This window comes from Platalea leucorodia, assembly GCF_965183815.1.
Source record: "Platalea leucorodia genome assembly, chromosome: 3".
NCBI lineage: Eukaryota > Metazoa > Chordata > Aves > Pelecaniformes > Threskiornithidae > Platalea > Platalea leucorodia.
The window spans coordinates 32,700,042-32,717,919 of NC_138825.1; the positions used below are offsets into that span (position 1 = coordinate 32,700,042).

General features: G+C 37.6%; 1 protein-coding gene across 2 annotated transcripts in view; it reads right to left on the reverse strand.

Moving 5' to 3' along the window:
* Positions 1–17,878, reverse strand: part of BABAM2 (BRISC and BRCA1 A complex member 2) — a 173,908-nt gene that overhangs the window by 134,502 nt on the left and 21,528 nt on the right. For both annotated transcript variants that reach the window (XR_014227553.1, XM_082305426.1), the window contains exon 4: positions 5,222–5,316. Coding sequence is in view for 1 of the 2 variants with exons in the window: in XM_082305426.1 (XP_082161552.1) it covers positions 5,222–5,316 (95 nt within the window). In the remaining variant the exon portion in view is untranslated. The remainder of the gene's footprint in view (positions 1–5,221; positions 5,317–17,878) is intronic.

Consider the following 17,878-nt stretch of genomic DNA (forward strand, 5'->3'; position numbering starts at 1 on the left):
CCAAGTTCAACTGAAACCAAAGTAATTTAAGGCTTTCAGTACAAGAGTGGTAGGTTAGGGGTCCATGAATGAAATCTGCTGCTGCCATCCCAAATAGAGCAAGCAGAAGAGATAGTCGTGATAAAATAGTTCCAACTTACCCACACATTTCCCAGAGAACCTACTGCCGCAACTTTAAAGTTTAAAGTCATATTCTGAAAGCCATCGTGCTCATTGCCCTTATGTAGGGGCTTTCATACTAGAACACATAACACCTGCATCTTTGCCAACAATACAACAGCCAGACTTTTTAGAACAAAATAGATCAAATGGCATTAGCTAATACAAGGGGTGTTTGGGCTTTTTTTGTAGCTACTGTGAGCATAGGAACAATTGATGCTGTTAAACATCTGTCTCACGCACCTGATAGTAAATGAAGAAGAATTACAGAAGAGGGAGATATTTAAAGGATCTCTTCACTACCCGTTAAAAGCTAACTCAGCAAGTCAACAGTTATAATGATTAAGATTTTGAACACAGCCATGGAAAACAATACAGACTTCATGACAGTCATCATATAGCCAAATGATAAATATGGAGTCTAATAACTACAATTACAAGAACTTAAAATAAACATTGCTCTACACAAGATACAGAGCATGACAGCCAATGCACTTGAGTGGCACAATTAGTTGAATCAACTCCACAATGACTGAAGTCCGTACTCAGTATTAACAATTAGACAAGGGGAAACAATCTTCCCAACGCTACGTACTGGCATGAGAACCACAGTGGCCCATGCTCCGAAGTTCTGCGATGGCAAAGCCCTCCTCCCACGCAAATGCAGCTCTAAGTATTCCCACACGTACTAGCCCACAAGGACACATTCAACACTCACTGGGTTTCAGGAAATGCTAATGTCATCTTGCCTCCATCCCTACTAAGGCTAATGGAGCCTTTTCCATAGCAATGGGTGGGCAGAATAATTCTGGGGAGACTCACTGGAGACCTGGAGTAGGACGCTAAAAAACCCAAATCCTTAAACTGACAGCTGGCTTGCATATACTGCTATTGTCTCCTCTTTGCCAAACAGAATATACTTCAAAATCATGGGAAAAATGGGGTTAACATTTTGCATAAGCACTTCAGTTATTACCTGGCTCACATTAATAATCAGCTAGGCTAACATAACAAACAATTCTTGTTACTCAAACTGGCGTCATTGTAATGAGCTCCAAATTAATCTCATCCGTACACAATCGCTAATCTTGTCTTGTGCCAACTGAATTTTTAATCAGAACGGAGTGAATCATAGGTTGTTTTTAAAATACATTTCTAATACTTGTCATCCAAAATGAATAAACACTAGAGCAGGGAAGAACTTTTCTATTTACATTCTGAGAAGCTGATTTTATTTATGCATACTATACACACAAGTATCAAATGCATACGATAGGTGAGGACATTTTTAATGAAAATAAAAAATAAATATGTTTATTTCTAATAACGCTTTGAGCATGAGTAGCATCACCAACCTAAAGAATTTAGCCATCTGACTGTAATTAAAACTGTGACAAACCAAAATAAAAGGAACAGTTGCCCCTCTGTCGAGTTGCTCCTCAATCTCTACATCATTCTAGAAGATCAGAATACACACAATCAGACCCTGCAACCAGCAGAGTAACTACTTCTGGTAAGGCATGTAACGAAGCCTATATTTCGCAGTGCTGAACTTGAAACTCAGCCTGAGTTTCAAACCAAAGTGACTTTAATATTTGTGCAAGACATAAAAGCAAAGCTGAGTTTCAACGAGCATTTTCGACTTGATTCTGCAACTGCAATACCAATCTAACAAAGCAGTTGATTACCTCTGCTTATAACAACAGGAGTGCTCAACATATCACCCCACTGCTGACATACAGGCCCAACCATTTAGGATTCTCTGGGGAAAAAAGATAGTATGAAGTCTTCACCTACAGCATTTATGTTTTAAAGTGCAGTATTTCTGGAATCTTGTTTTAGCTGTCTGGCTAACAGCTGCTTAACTGAACACCTGTTACCACGCTTAGATGAAAACCTAACTTGAAGGTCTGCCCATGGCCATGGAAACTGAAGGAGTGACTGAAGCGATCTAAAGCACAGCCGTCTAAATGTCTTCAGGGAGGTCTACTGACAGCCTCTATTACAGCCACACAAGCTTGAGGAATCCAGAGTACCTGGTTCTCATCTCAAGCTAAGCATAATGCTTGATTGAAGCCATGTAACAGCATGTGATGACTTCTGCTTGGAAAACAAGACACTCTGGCAGAGTGCAGTGCAGGAAGGCTCAACATCAGAATTCCCACAGATCTGGTGGCACATACTACTTAGAGACAGCACTCCTCATTTAATACCATCTACATGCTTTTGTGAATGGTAGATTCTGTTTTGATTGCCAGGAAGTGTTGCATAGAACGCATCTGAAGATTGCTCAAGATTAAGAGCATTAAAGTACGCTCAACATGCTAATCTATTTTTACTTATAGTCAGTAGAAAGATATGTTAACACATTAGAAAATTCTGCCAGTATCTTAGAATTCAATTAAAATTATCTTCATTAAACAGGTCTGAGATCTGTGGCGAAAAGGGAGTTATTCAAATACTTAGCATAATAAGCAAGTTTTTGTTAATGTAACATTCTGAAGAAAAACTCTGCAAACCATGTTGAACAGTAAAAGGCAAATGCAAAAGCAAAAATACACCATATAGACCATAGATGGAGATAACATGCTCTGATAACATCAGGATGGACTGCAGGAGAACAACCAAGGACCTTATCAAAAAAGGTTACATTTACATAGTGAATACTATAGCAAGGCGTAATGACCAAAGGAAAGCTGTTGGCTTGCAAATTTCTTTTTTGGTTTGTTTTTAATTAATTTTAAAATAGACTGGTTAATCTCTCATTATGCATCAAGGAGCAAATGGCTCTTCAAGCCGCTTTCCAATGAAAAGGATGGGAAGTTTGTTCTCTGTTTAGGCAGAAGCAAAGCAATGCTCTCAAAAGTAGTATCATTAATGAAGACAGACAGAAAGACAGACAGAAAGACAGACAGAAAGACAGACAGAAAGACAGACAGAAAGACAGACAGAAAGACAGACAGAAAGACAGACAGAAAGACAGACAGAAAGACAGACAGAAAGACAGACAGAAAGACAGACAGAAAGACAGACAGAAAGACAGACAGAAAGACAGACAGAAAGACAGACAGAAAGACAGACAGAAAACTAAGGATGTTTTTATCCTTGCAGGTTTCCCTGTGGATCACTAGTGCTAGTGATTTCTTTTCACATGTGAAATACGGCACCATATCACACTCCATCTGAACAGCATTTCTGCAAGATGCTCCAAATTATCTGTATTTAATATCTCATTTGCTATTTGTTATTAATTTCAGCTTTCCAGCACATTAAAGAGTGCTCCTCTTCCTTTAACATCAACTGCAGAAAGTGGTTGCTAGTGTGAATATTTCTCAGGAGGTTCTAAGATTGTGAAACAACAAAACAGAAAAAGGAGAAAATAGGAGAACTGGTAAATAAAAGAGTGTGAAAACAACTCTAGAATTGTCATATAAAATAAAACCTTTTCTATAAACAAGCCTAACAAAAGAGCTATTCAGCAGCACCATGCCTCCTTCCCAAAGGAGTCTGTGAGCTTAACAGGAAAGGGGGAAGCATGGAAGCAAAGAAATAAGACATTCACCTTTTAAAAATTCTGTTAGGTATGCTAAAAATAATTATGAAAACCAATTATTTTAAGATTGTGTAGTTTCTCAATATAACAATATGAAGTGAATAAAGCTAAAAACAAAAACCAACACATCTGTCACGTCACATGTGAAGGACATGTTCAGTTCTGTGGCCACTGACTCACGTTCTTCCCCCATGGCACCTGTACCCCAGAACCAAACTATACAGCACGACAGCCTCTGACTTGCTTTGGGGAGCTCCCATACCTGATGAAATCGCCCAGCTGCACTGCAGACATGCTGATAAAGCATGAGAGAGGGTGCAGGAGAGGACCATGTAAAGAGCCTCTACCCTAGCAAGGCTCTATGCCAGGAGAAGTTCAATTAAAAGACATTTCCCAAGTGCCTTTTTGGGCCAGTGACTCCCATGTACCCTTACAGGTAGCCTATAAAATAAAATATATTTAAAGTGTCGATTGCTTTTTGGGTCAACTTTCTAATAAAAGCTGGAAATTTTGTGAAAAAAAGAAATGAGATTATGACCTACTCTGTGGGTGACTGAGCAGGAATTACAGTAGAGCTCTCTGGCAAAAGCATACTTTTCTGACACAGCCACTAAACTTTGCACCATAACCACAGGCACTGGACACTTATTGGAAAAAATATACCGAAACCCTACTGACAAATCATACTGTTGACCCAGAAACAAGGCTGCAGGTCTGCAAAGGCAGCAGAATGGAACCAAAAGGGAGGGGGAGAGTAAAGGAGAAAAACACTCTGGGTTTCAAAATGCCTTAATATGGCTTTAGTAACTACTAGTAACTTCTGAGAAGGAGAAGTATTTTAAAAGCATAACCATTGTTAGCTTCTTCAAATAAGGCTTTACTACTTGAGGCTAATTTTGAATAGTGAACAAAACGCTTGTTTTCAGGTTCTGGTGTCTCTTCTTCCATAGTAATAAGACTGTGAAAAAATGTTTTCTCATTAGGTTAATTTTTGACCCTCCCACCTTTTAAATGGGGATTTCTTTGTTTTTATGGCAATGCTACCACATATGACCAGATACCTTTCTTTGAGACAGTGGTTTCAACAACATACAACCTGGTTTTATCCTTCCTCATAGGAAAACAAAAATTGGCATCGCTACACAACATTATGCTACTTTTTCTGGAACTAAATGCTTTTTAAAGACACAATTGAGCAATCCTTTTTGCTGAAACAGAGCTTTTAAGATGGTCAGATATTAAAAAGACATATTTTTAAAGACACTCTGAATAGTTATTGTAAATGTCATCTTGTCTTGATTGAAATATTTTTAAGCACCCTACATTTATGGATTCAAACTTAAAACACATTAGAGGACAAAGTGTTTATATGCACGTAACAGTGAGATAAAAGTGGTTTTTTTTTTTTTCTTTATTCTGCATTGTTAGCAAATTCCTATTGCTGAAGCTATTCTAAAAAAGCCAAGTCTCTTTGCATGGTACAAGGTTCTCAAACAGTGAAGTACTTACATGCAAGGCAGAAGGATCTGGCAAAAATTCAGCATCCTCTCCAAAGATAAAATCTGGTGGCAGGTCAGGATAGTGAGCATTGAAAATTATATCCCCTGAAAAGTAATAAATGAAAACATTGTTTGCACTTTAATGTATGTGCTTATAAATAATGAAATAAATAAGATATTGTACTTATGATACATGTTTTTAATATAAAATTTGATAGCTACATTAAGTACATTTTATGTATCTATCCATATAATTTTTACAAAAATTCACATGCAAGATAAGCATCAGATGTTTTGGGGGATGAAGTAAAATTCCTGAGGCACAGCTTCTTCCTCCTCTGCAAGCAATGAAACATGAAATACATTATTGCTTCGTATCTCAAATGGCAATTCAAACACTATTGAGGGTTGCCTCAAAACACCAAGTTAGAAAAGTGATCTTATTTTTAAAAAGTACCACATTTAGATTGCTGCATTTTGCATATTATGTCAAAGTCAAATGCAAACTGCTAAGATCAGGATTTTCAGAATACTCGAGCTTTTAAAACTTAGTATCACTTACTCCCTCTTCTCCTCACCACCTGCAACTCTTAGAAGAAAGAATACGCAGTTCAATAGCAACCATTCCAACTACCCAAATTCTGGCCAAGAGAAATGCAGTATTACGCATTTAAATGGAAAGACTAAAATTAACTGAAAATATATAACTTCATCACAGCTTGGCACCGAGTTCTCATCTTGCCAGTGTCACAAGATATACAATTAATTACTGATGTGATAGTTCAAAGAAATTTGGGTTGTATTATTTCACTAGTAAACATACTTCAGACTTCATATAGGTCAAGAGGCAGTTATCTGCATGTGAGCTCGTAAAAAAACACCCACAATTCAAGGGGGCGGAGGGGAAATATGTATCTAGCATTACTTTTCTACCTCCCAATCACTCTTTCCTCTTTACAAAGATATGAAAGAGTAACTCTGAGCTTTTGCATAAAGCAGATTTGTGAGGTAGTAGGCATTAGAAGAAAGAAGTCAGTACCTACTATGTGTTACCACTTGTTTAAAATCTACACAGCAAAGTAAAACCAGTGTGGTAAGCCTTAGAAACAATTCTGTTTGGAGAAAGTTAAACCACCTTTCAAAAATTATGGATGTAGAACTGGAGAAAAGCATTAGCTGAACAAATCTTGCAAATCCACATCGCTGGCTCAGCGATTTCGCCATCTCAAGACATTCAACATGACAGTTTTAATTTCTAATATTCTGTAAACTTATCTTGCCTCTAGCTGGAAGCAAGGGTGCTGTAAAAGATTAATTTGCAGAGGATGAGGGCTCATGACCAAGAAGCCAACAGCCCGTCTAGGGTAGGTGTGCTCTACAGTATCACTCCAAATCATGAACTCGCTGATCATGTGACTCAGTAGAGCGAAGTGCGGGTTTCTCCTGTCCGCACTCCTACCTTTCTTTCACAAATGTCAGGAGCGCATGTAAGTATGGGGTGTAGGAAAGAGTAGAGGTCCACCAGCTAAAATATCCAACATAGTCAACGTAAAATCAATCTTTTATTTCATTTAAAAGAAGAACAAAGCAGGCATCAATCCTAGAGGAAACTGCATAAAATTGCAACAGGAAATGCACCTATATTAAGAAAGAGAAAATAATTACTAGTCTGCCTAAACTGTAATACAGCAATGAAGAATTCAGAAAAGCTGATGTTCACTAGACTGGATAGTTCCTATGCCACCACAACTCAACCATTTTCTTCATATTTACTACAATTAAAAAGTCATGTACGGCTTCTTACAACAACCCCACCAATTTCCATGTACAGAGCAGGCAGCTCTTGAGGTCATACGCTGAAGGAGATAGCACCTTAAGACATTCTTTGACTGACCATTGCTTCATAGAGAAAGAGGCGTATTATGAATAATGCAGAACAGAGTACAGTGAAGAAGCTTGGCTTGTGACTTAGGTAGCCCAATGCTACTCTGAAGGAAAGAATTGTATCTGTGTTTTTGCCATGTTCTTATGTGATGTTAAGTAACTCATTTAACACACACTTTTCAAAATGCAGGTCCTAGTTCCATGCTTTTCATTCTCTGCATTCCTGCTTTAACAGAGTTGATGAAACAGAGTACACATAGCTACAACTCAGCCCACCAAGAGCTGCACTCCAACTACATAGATACTACAAAAGGCTGCTTAGGATAAAAGAAGGATCAAAATAACTGCATATTTTTATACCACACCTCCGTGTTTGATTAGTGAAAAACTGTTACAGAACCTTACATCACAAGGTGACTGCAATACTCTGCTTAGAGTAGCAAAATTGGCAATAAACTGTATTCACCTCTGCAAGCTCCACATTAACGGGTGAACCTCAGGAAAGCTGTGACAGTACGTGCAATGTGAAGGTTCAAGCAGGTCCAAACTCTTTTTTTCCCCAGTGTTTTCAGTTCTACAGCAACATGAAGTGAAGCAGCTCCAAGAACATCACCATATGCAGTGCTCAAGTACAACAGTAAATTAAAATTTGAATTATTAGTTTAACATGCTAGGTGGTAAACTTTTACAATTTGGGGTTCAGGTCAGCTCCATATCCTGGTGCAGTGGTTCCTGCTGTGGGACCAGGGCCAACAGCCGGGGATGGTGCTCTCTTCGACCACTCAGGTGTGATGTGTGGCCACACTGAAGTCAGGCACATCACAGTTGCAGGTGGCCAAACCAATCTATTACCTCTCTCACATGCTTAGGTAGTTCTTCTTTACTACCTTCTGTCATTCCTCTTCTTCCACTGAGCATTGGTGGCATATCAGTCCTTATCCACAGTGAGTGAACAATTATGCAGATATTTTGGTTTAAAAAGTTTTCATGACCTACTGATATCAAAGAACTACTCAGTACAAGGGACAGAATCCAGAATCAAAATTAACATTGTGATATTTGATTTTCTGTTACTATTACTTAAAACTGCTATAATTGCTTCTACTTGCCCAGGGTAAACATGCCTCAAATCCAAACTCCCAAGTCCCTTCAGTAAAAGTAATTTTGAGACCCAATATATCAGCATTAAAGCCAATGTGTATCACAAGATTATTTCTCTCTATAGTACAGTCATCTTCCAAAAGGCTATATAGTACGTGGCTGAAACGTTCTCCAGGCTTCAAAATAAATAAAACTATTATTTCAGTGCCTGTTAATCATACAAAACACTAATGCTGAAACCATACTCAAACCATTTTACAACCTCATGGAACCTAAAAAATCATGCTGTTGTCCTTATTTTCTAACTAAACCAGAAACATAACATTTAATGAATCATTAACACTCTCCTTCCTGCAGTACCATAGGTTTTTTTAACCAAATGTAAACCTTAGTTTATTCTGCTACAATCAACCTCACACAGGCTGGGTGACAATTAATAAAGACAAAAAAGTTCAGAACAAAATGGTGTTTCCACTTCAATCTAAACAGTTAGAAAAGAGCAGTGCTTCTCTATCATCAGTGGTTTTTAGTCCGTCAGTTAAATACAGCGTCTTACTATTGAAGGTGATAAGATCTGACCTTGGAACAATTTTTTCACATATTCAAAGAGGAAAAAAGCATCCCCTCAGTTAAATCTTATTCTAGTAAGTCTCACTTCTGCCATGAATCCAAAGACATCCAATAGTTGCTAAAAGGAAAGAAAAAAGAACCTTTTTTTGAACCATATTAGATATTCAGACACTGATCTCTTCTCCCTGACGACCAATGACAGAACCTGAGGGAACGGCAGGAAGATATGCCAGAGGAGGTTTAGGCTGGACATTAGGAAAAGGTTCTTCACCCAGAAGGTGGTGGAGCACTGGAACAGGCTCCCTCAGGAGGTAGTCACAGCACCAAGCCTGACAGTATTTAAGAAGCATTTGGACAACGCCCTCAGACATATGGTGGGTTGTCCTATGCAGGGACAGGAGTTGGACTTGATGATCCTTGTGGGTCCCTTCCAACTCAGGACATTCCATGATTCACCCACGTGACCCCTGGCCTCTGTAACTTTTCTGCTTCATCCTCTCCCCTTCCATATAGTTTCTCTTACGCCTTGCTTAATTTACCATGCTAGGCCAGAAAAAGTAACAACTTTGACTCTAGAGAGCTTAGGTACCAAGGAATGAGTTTGCCCTATTTGCAAATAGGAGCATGAGCTATTTTCATAAGTTACATATTCTCAACAAAAATACACCATTACAAGTCAGACTTAAGATTAAAGGAACCAATCTTAAATCTGAGTTTTGTTCTTGTTAAATACCACAAACCAGAGAAATTAGAACTGCAGTTAACCGTTTGCTTGGCAGGGCTATGACACATAAATAAAAAATGCTTCTTTACACTCAAATAAAAGGTATTTAAACAATCACAATGGCCATTGCAACAGCAAATCTGGTTTTACTTCACATAAATATTAACACTAGTCTCTGCAGTGAGCTTACAAAATATAAGGTGTTAAATATTTTGCATCACCAGCTACCAGTTTGTCCTGACCTAGTAGAAATATTAATCTTTTTAACAACTACTTTATTTAATACTTACAGGATATTATTTCCTGTGACTTACCCTCTTCAAATATAATTGTGCTGGGGTAAAAACATAAAATTTTCAACCAATAAAGGTATTTGCAAAAGTATTGTGCTTAGAGTTTGACAATGGTTACCATTTTAATTTTGACAGCAAAACCACCAAAAAAATCAATATAGCCCTGCATTCTCTCCCCTTCTTGCCTAAATGAAACAAATACTCTTTTCCTTACATCTCCAGCACTTGAGTATGTGGTTCATCATATGTTTCAACTGTTTGCCCTTATTCCCTTGACAGAAGGCAAACCGTGTGGCATTCCACAGTGCTATTGACCATGACCATTCCAGTTTAAGGACAATGCAAGCAAAACCTTCACACTCAGACCATATTTATCTCATTTCTGTAGATACACTAACCAATAATTACTTCAGTGGAATTACATTTCCAATGAAATACTACTAAAGAATTTAAAATTACTTCAATAAAGTTAAAGCCATGGAATCAAAGATAAATTTAATAGGAAAAGGATGTATTATACATATTTTGCTTTTCGTTATCCAAAAATATTACTTTCTCTTCCTTTTTTCTCCTCGGGCAAACAGCATTAAATTTTGAAATATTTTACTTTACAGGATTTCAAAGGAAAAGTTAATATGCTCCCAACAGACAAAAAAATAGAAATATTAATACTTAAATCTATCATTTCTTTTCACACACACACACACACACTGTTCTTTTCTTATCTATCAAAATGCATAAGCAAGTCTAACAAAATGGTAAGGATTGACTACAAGCAACATAGGTGTAACTGAGAAATTTCTTAAATCCTTACAGTTGCTTTCCACTGGCCTATCCTATACACAGTTTTTCCTCTCCTGATAAAGAAAAATACCCCCAAAATGAAGTTCTTATTTTAACCATACTGTAAATTTGGTAGTACTGAAAGATGTTATACTGAGAGTGCCACAGCATTAACATCCCTGATTACCTAAAGGTGGCGAAATTGGGAAGCAACATACCAGTTAACTTCCTAAACTCTGCTTTTGAAAGGATATCTATATCCTTCAACTTTTTCTGACCCCAAGAATTTGTAAGTCAGCACTAAGTATGTAGAATAAACATGTGTGTCCACTGCAGCCTGGAATTCATCATATGAAGGAGATCAACCCATTTGGCTTTTAAGAAACAAACAAAAAATCCAAACGGAACTTGATCATGAAATGCATTCACGGATAATACGGAACAGTGTTGATGCAAGACACCAATTCTATGTGCAGAATCAGTTTTGGGAAAATAAAGAAACTGCTCTCGTTGAGTATTAAAAAGAAAAGGAGAGTAAGTAGAATTACATTATTCATCTATTCAGAATGCTAACCTATCCCTTCTAGTATCTACACAAATTGTAGACAAAACCCGATGATTAGTTATATAAACAAATTCTTACCTAAAACAGACGTTGTTAGTTGTCTTTACAGGTACAAAAAGAATCAGTTATTCACTATGATCTGCAACCAAGATACTAAGTCAGCATAGTCAGCAGTACGAAAGGATTTAAATGAACTAAATCCAGACCTGCTGACTTGTCACCACATTCCACCCTAAAGATTTTTGCTCCCCAGGCTTTAAGTCAAGCATAGTAATACACTACCTGTAGAGCCCCTTATTAATTAATTGGCAAGAAGGATACGGTTCCTGAAATGACAATACGACTTTGGTAAATACAAAACTACTACTGGAAGAAGATACAGGAGTAATTCCGTTTTTGCTGTGGTGTTGCTGTTGCCAGGCTATTCTTCTCTCAAGTAGTGAAGGATAATTAAACGTCAGAAGCTCCTCTTAAAACAATCTGTTGAAGCAGGACTTCTGCCCACACAGGAGGACAGCTATCCTCAAATGGTGTTTGGGAATACTGTGTGACCTTTGCTAACCTGACCATAAATAATAATCCTATTAGAGTAAACCAAGTGTAGCTTCAACTTTTTACAGGTTTTTTAGTGGAAGTCAGAAATATTCCTGAAGCTTAGAGACAACATCTGGTAGAAAGAGGCTCGGATGCTTTGGAGCTTCATTCTGACTTCACATCCAAATCAAGTTATCAGAAAAGGAAAGGCAGAAAAGTCAGAATTAAAGACTCAAAGATATCTCTTAATAAAAAGACAAATTGAAAAAAAGGTATTTGATTGCATTAAAAGAAAACCTCTGTACCTCTGTGACACTCCAGAAGAAATCCTAGCTACTCTATTACATGCAAAGCTGCAAAGGACCCAGTCTCCATGAGCTTGGTTCAGTTGTTTAACCAAGTTGTTTAGTGTCATTTGAGATGCCTCAGGGCACATTTATGGCAGCTATAACACAAGGTTTTTCAGAGATCAGTGCCCTTTGGGTCAGCAGCTGAAAAGGCCAAGCAAGATGCCCTAGGGAAACTCAGAGTTAGACACCTATAGTTAGACAAGTGAATCAAGTCCCACTTTTCCAATAAAAGAAAAAAGATTTAGGAAGGATTTGCAGGATGGTTATTTGGTTCTTGGACATAGGGTTGCAGGTGTGGTGTTTTGTTTTGATTTTTTTTTTTAACTTCAACTGACAAATGCTGCTGTAGAAGGAAAAAAAAAAAGGTGTAAGACAGCATACAGAAAGATAAATTATGTTCTGTTGTAAAGTGGGCAAATCTGCAAAAACGGAGTAAAAGTAAGTGAGCTGGATCGCAAGCTGAACAAGAAGGCAGCAGGACAATCTTAGTTACTTGCACTTCTGTAGCCAGGCAAATGCTTTCTCAGAAATTTTAGTACTATAATTGAAGAGGACAAAGATGAGAACAACAGATAATACAAGAGACGATAAGATATTGGCAGAAATTGAAGACAGGCAACACTGGTGAAGTTGTAACAGAGACACTGGATAGGTCAGAAGAGGACAGGTGAAAGTGAAGGACAAATATGTTCAAGCAAATGGACTGTAGACCATCATCAGTAACTGCAGCCCAAACAGGAGAAGAGAGACGGAAAGAACAAAGGAGGAAGGCACTATGGTAATACCAATGTGGAGGCCTAACCTAAAATCTTTTAAACCTCTGTAAGTCCACACTTGTGCATAGATACTTGTAAGGTCACTTCTCTTGATGCAGAAATATACTATTTAAGACTTAATACCTGCAAAAACTTCTGTCATTTACTTGCTCAAGGAAGTCCAGAACATAGCGAAAAGTGTCAAAAAAACCCCCAAAACAACAACCCAAGTGAGAGGAAAGTGATTACTTAAAAGAGGAAAATATTGTTGTAAACTTTGTATTCTAAGAAGAAATAAATATAATAAAAAGATTAGACTCTCTCTCAATATTTCCCATTAGGCACGTTCATTAGATAATGAACAGGTTACCGAAGGAAGATTCATTGCTCCTGCGACGTAAAGCAAGACTCAGCAAAACTTCAGAAAACATACTGCCCGGTAAAATCTTTGGTATTTTGCATGACCTAGCAAAAAGACACTTACCATACAGGGAATGATATCACCTAAGTATAATCTGAATTACAGCAACCAAAAAGTCCTTCCCATAAGAACCTCAACTAAACCACAACTTGTGCGCAATAACCTAATGGTGCACAGAAGACTGACACGTGCATTGCAGCAATCTAGTTATGAGAATCTCAAATCTTACAATAACTTGTAAAATCATTTTTACAATTGTTTATTGGCACAATAAACAAGTGTTTAGCAAACAAATTTGCAAATCAGCTTTTAACAGCGCAACAAGGAGGTCAGGCTGTTCTCCGTATTTATCATTTTGTTTGTTTCTAATTACTGCCTTGAAGTAGAAAGCCACAGGAAGACTAGATGAACTTATTGAAAGAGTTCCATCACAGGAATAAAAGCAGATGAAATTCTCTACAGTATATTATGGGCAATATTCTTAGACTAATGAGGCAGCAAACCTGTGATTTCCCCCTCTAAGGCCTGTAACTAAAATGAGTAAGAAACTAAGAAACAGAACTCAGAAGCAAAAGAAATAAAAACTAAGCTTCAAACAAGACAAAAGAAACGTTCTTCAGGATCAAGGAAACCAAAGTGGCGGCAGTAGAACCCAGAGCTGTAATCCACTCACACAAAAACAGTGAAAATCAGACAGAAGATGAAAATACTAGAGTTCAAGAGGCCACAGAGAACAGTAGCATCACAAGGGCAACACATTGTTTAATCACCATGAAATTCCAGATGACAGCACTCAAGGACAGAGAGGGAGGGAGGCATCAGTGCCTGAAAAAGAAAATGTGAAGAGCACAGGCAAAGAATCAAGCTCTCTTAGTAGCAAGAAGCAGTGAAAGCTTGAGTGAAAATGGAAAACCAAAACCAAGAGATTCCAGGGTTTGAGGAAACAAAATTGCAATGACCAAGGAATTGATTCTTAATGCTGTATTTTAATTATTGATATTATTCAATAAAGACTATTACAGCTTGTAACTCTGCTTATCCTGACAATTTCTACTATGACATCTGCCTTGATGTTTTAGCAAGGTAGCCCAATATGCCTGCGAGAGTTACAAAACACTTCACCTCAAAACACACAAATCCTTCTCCCAGAAAGCATAACAAACTTCACTCAGCAGATACGGCTGTCTAGTTAGCAATAAAGGACAGCTCTGCATACCACTCAGAGTAAGTTTTGTCCTTGGAACACACATTCAGCCTCTTACAGGATATTACAGAGAGTCTTCTTGGAGTTAAAACTCCTATTAAGAGCTTTGAAAAATTCAAATATGAAGAAAAGCACTGAGTTTAATGTAGCAGCAGAGTGCTGGATGAACTAAGAAAAACAATACAGCTGTCTCAGATTTTAATTGACAGTCTAGCAAGAGTAGGCTCAAGTTTTCCAACCATTCTGGCCATGAAAACACGAAATTTATGGTTTCCCTTACAGAAGAAAATAAAGTAAAAGTGTCTCTCTGAAAGCACCATTTAAAAATTTCTGATGTGTGATGGAAGACTATTAGTATGACAAACTAATTTATCTCCAACACCAACATAATATTTTCTCCAGTATAAAATTGTGGATATCTCCAAGGTTGCTGGCTGCAGCTGATTAACTGTTCAGTATAACATTCCAGCAGTTCAGAATACATGCAAGAGTAAGGTGAATGTGGCATCTGAGAAAAAAACAATTAAATACCTAACTGGATCTCAAGAAAATGTATTAAAATTACCAATAAGCCATTCTTAACTCACAGGATGTTTGATCTTACCGAAGCTAACAAAACAATTATTTTACACTACAGATAGTCAGCCACTGCCTTGCCTGCAAGTACGCTTTCCCTTTTTTCAAAAAACAGTGAACTTCCTGGTCTTTTGGAAAACAGGACTGTGACTACACAGTTATACTTCTCTAAAGTAGCATACCAACAGTTTTCGACACACTAGGATTCATACTAGGGTATTTGCACAGTGGCAGCGGTTATGATTGATGATATGCAAAGATCTGATCTGTTGCAAAGAGGATGTAACACAAACCACAAAGGAACTACACACTTCAGCCTGTATTGGGCACCATGCAATGAAGACCATACGCTGGAGATCCTGAACATTTTCAGCCAGTCTTTTTATTCTGGCAGATTTCGCAACTTTCCTCTGCAGAAATATTCTGCCCTTGAAAGATAACATATCTAGCAACAGCCTACAACAAAGTTATCTACAAATCTCTGGTTGCACACCATGGCTGTCTTCCCCTGCCATCATTATAGATCTGAACACAAAATTATTAAAGCTTTCTTGGATCTGCTTGCATCACTATTTATTCCACATGCTGTGAGACTGAACGATGCACAGCGTTTTCAAACGTGTAATGCTGACATGCGGAGGATTCACTGCTATTATTAGGGACCTCTGGAAAAGATACACTTGTTTACACCACTTTCAGTTGGTCATGTTAAAATATACAGCATCGTTAAATTGTGTGTTTTGGTTTTTGTGAAGGTGGAGAAGAGCACTAGCATTATAGTAGTTTTGTTTAATTACTTATGTGATATTCAAAATATAAGAACGGGGGGGGGGGGGGGAGAGAAAAAGCTGATTTCTCAATGTTGAAGTTTAATGCATAGTCCATAATCATATTTCTAGGTACTTTAACTGGCCTACAGTCATGTAGAATATTAGTGTAGTCTGTATGCCTATGTCCTCACACATGGGCATTTTAATCTACTAATTTTCCCTTATGAATCAGGAACAATTCTAGGCTCTACTTAAAACCAAGTAAAGACTTAAAGCTCTCAGAATGTAATAATAGGACCCTGTATGGTAATAAATGAGAGAGTTACTACAGTCCCATAGAAAATATGATACCATTCTCTAGAGCAATGTCATCCAATGAAGCTTCTTTTCACCGCATCTTGATCACAGTCATCAAGTCTCAAGTAGAATCTACTACACATTGCAGGACACATCAAGACTCAACAGAGTCTGCTACCCAATATCACATTATTTAAAAAAAAATTTAAAAAAAAAATCCACACGTTTCAATAAGGGGGGAAAAAAAAAATCTACCTGGTAGCATAGCTGGCTTCATATAATATGGCCATTACTTATTGAAAATTCTGAATAAATGCAAAGCCACATATTTTTTCTTTTTTTTTTTTCTTTTTTTTTTTTTTTCCTTAAAATAATTGCTAGCTAGGACTTAATATCCCATTTTTATCTTTTGGAAAAGAATGATTAGTAAGCCTCTTGAGCCATGATTTCAAACTTTTGGAATAGATAAAATAGTCATAGTAGACTGATACATGAGCCTAGCTCCTCTCTCGAACACACAAGCAAACTTCCAGACCAACTTCCACGAACAAATGGGAATGACAGCTTTCCTTACAGGTATCAAATGGAAGCTTTAAAGTACTTCTAAAGATAAGACGTTTAATTGTGTTGATTTCTGTTCACAAAGGAGAAGGGCTTCCAGTGCACTACATAATGACAAGAAAAACTACTACAGAAGGAATACAACAACATTCTTAATATTTAAAATGTCTTGGAGAGCTATAGCATGTGTACGATGCAGTCTAAATAGATACTATCAAAGCAGTGTTTTAAATATTTAACATTTCTGTTCATACTAAGTACTTGCTCCTCCAGATAGCGTATTTTCACAGACTCACAGGATAGCTGAGGTTGGACAGCACGTCTGGAGACTGCCTAGTCCAATCCTGCAGCTCAGAGCAGGGTCAACAAGAGCAGATTGCTAAGGGTCACGTCCAGTTGGGTTCTGAGTACCTCCAAGGACGGAGATATACAAGCTCCGCAAGCTGTGAGTGCAATCTGTTCCACTGTTTGACCATCCTTGCAAAGTTTTTCTATTACATTTAAATAGAATTTTCTGTATTTCAATTTGTGACCATTTCCCTTCAGTGACCACCACTGAGAAAAGCCTGGCTCTATCTTCTTCATTCCCCCCATCAGGTATTTATACACATTGATAACATTTGCTCTGAGCCTTCTCTTCTCGAGAAGCCCCAGCTCTCTTGGCCTCTCCTTGTACAACAGATGCTCCAGTCCCTCAATCATCTTTGTGGTCTTTTGCTGTATTAATTCTAATACGTCCATGCCTTTCTCGTACTAGGGAGACCAGAACTGGACACAGTACTCCAGATGTGGTTTCACCAGTGCTGCCCTAAATCTAAAATGGCCAAGCTTTAAGTATTACTTTTTCTGAAATTCTTCATCCTCTCTCATATTTCAGTTGTTAAGAGATCAAAACCAACACAACTTTACCATTTTTCATATGCAGATTATCAGCAACTCCAGTGTTTAGAAAACTATTTTCTACCTTCTATAAACATACAAAAGCAAATTTTATCCTAATCCTTTGAACCAAAACACAGATTAACTGAAGAGTGGGCAAATGAGCCAGCTATCTACAGATCTTCCAGGAGTAAGGAGGATTTAACCACAACACTAAATCAGAAACACCGAAGTCACATTTCTCTAATCTGGTCAATTATACCAGTTACTGTTTAAAGATGCCTAATAAAATAACAGAGAGACTTCTTTTATTGGAACTTAATAAAGAATTCTTCCTAAAAGAGAAAGAAAGAAACAAGACAAAGCATATACAAACCATAAGTGAGTCTAAAAATGGTCA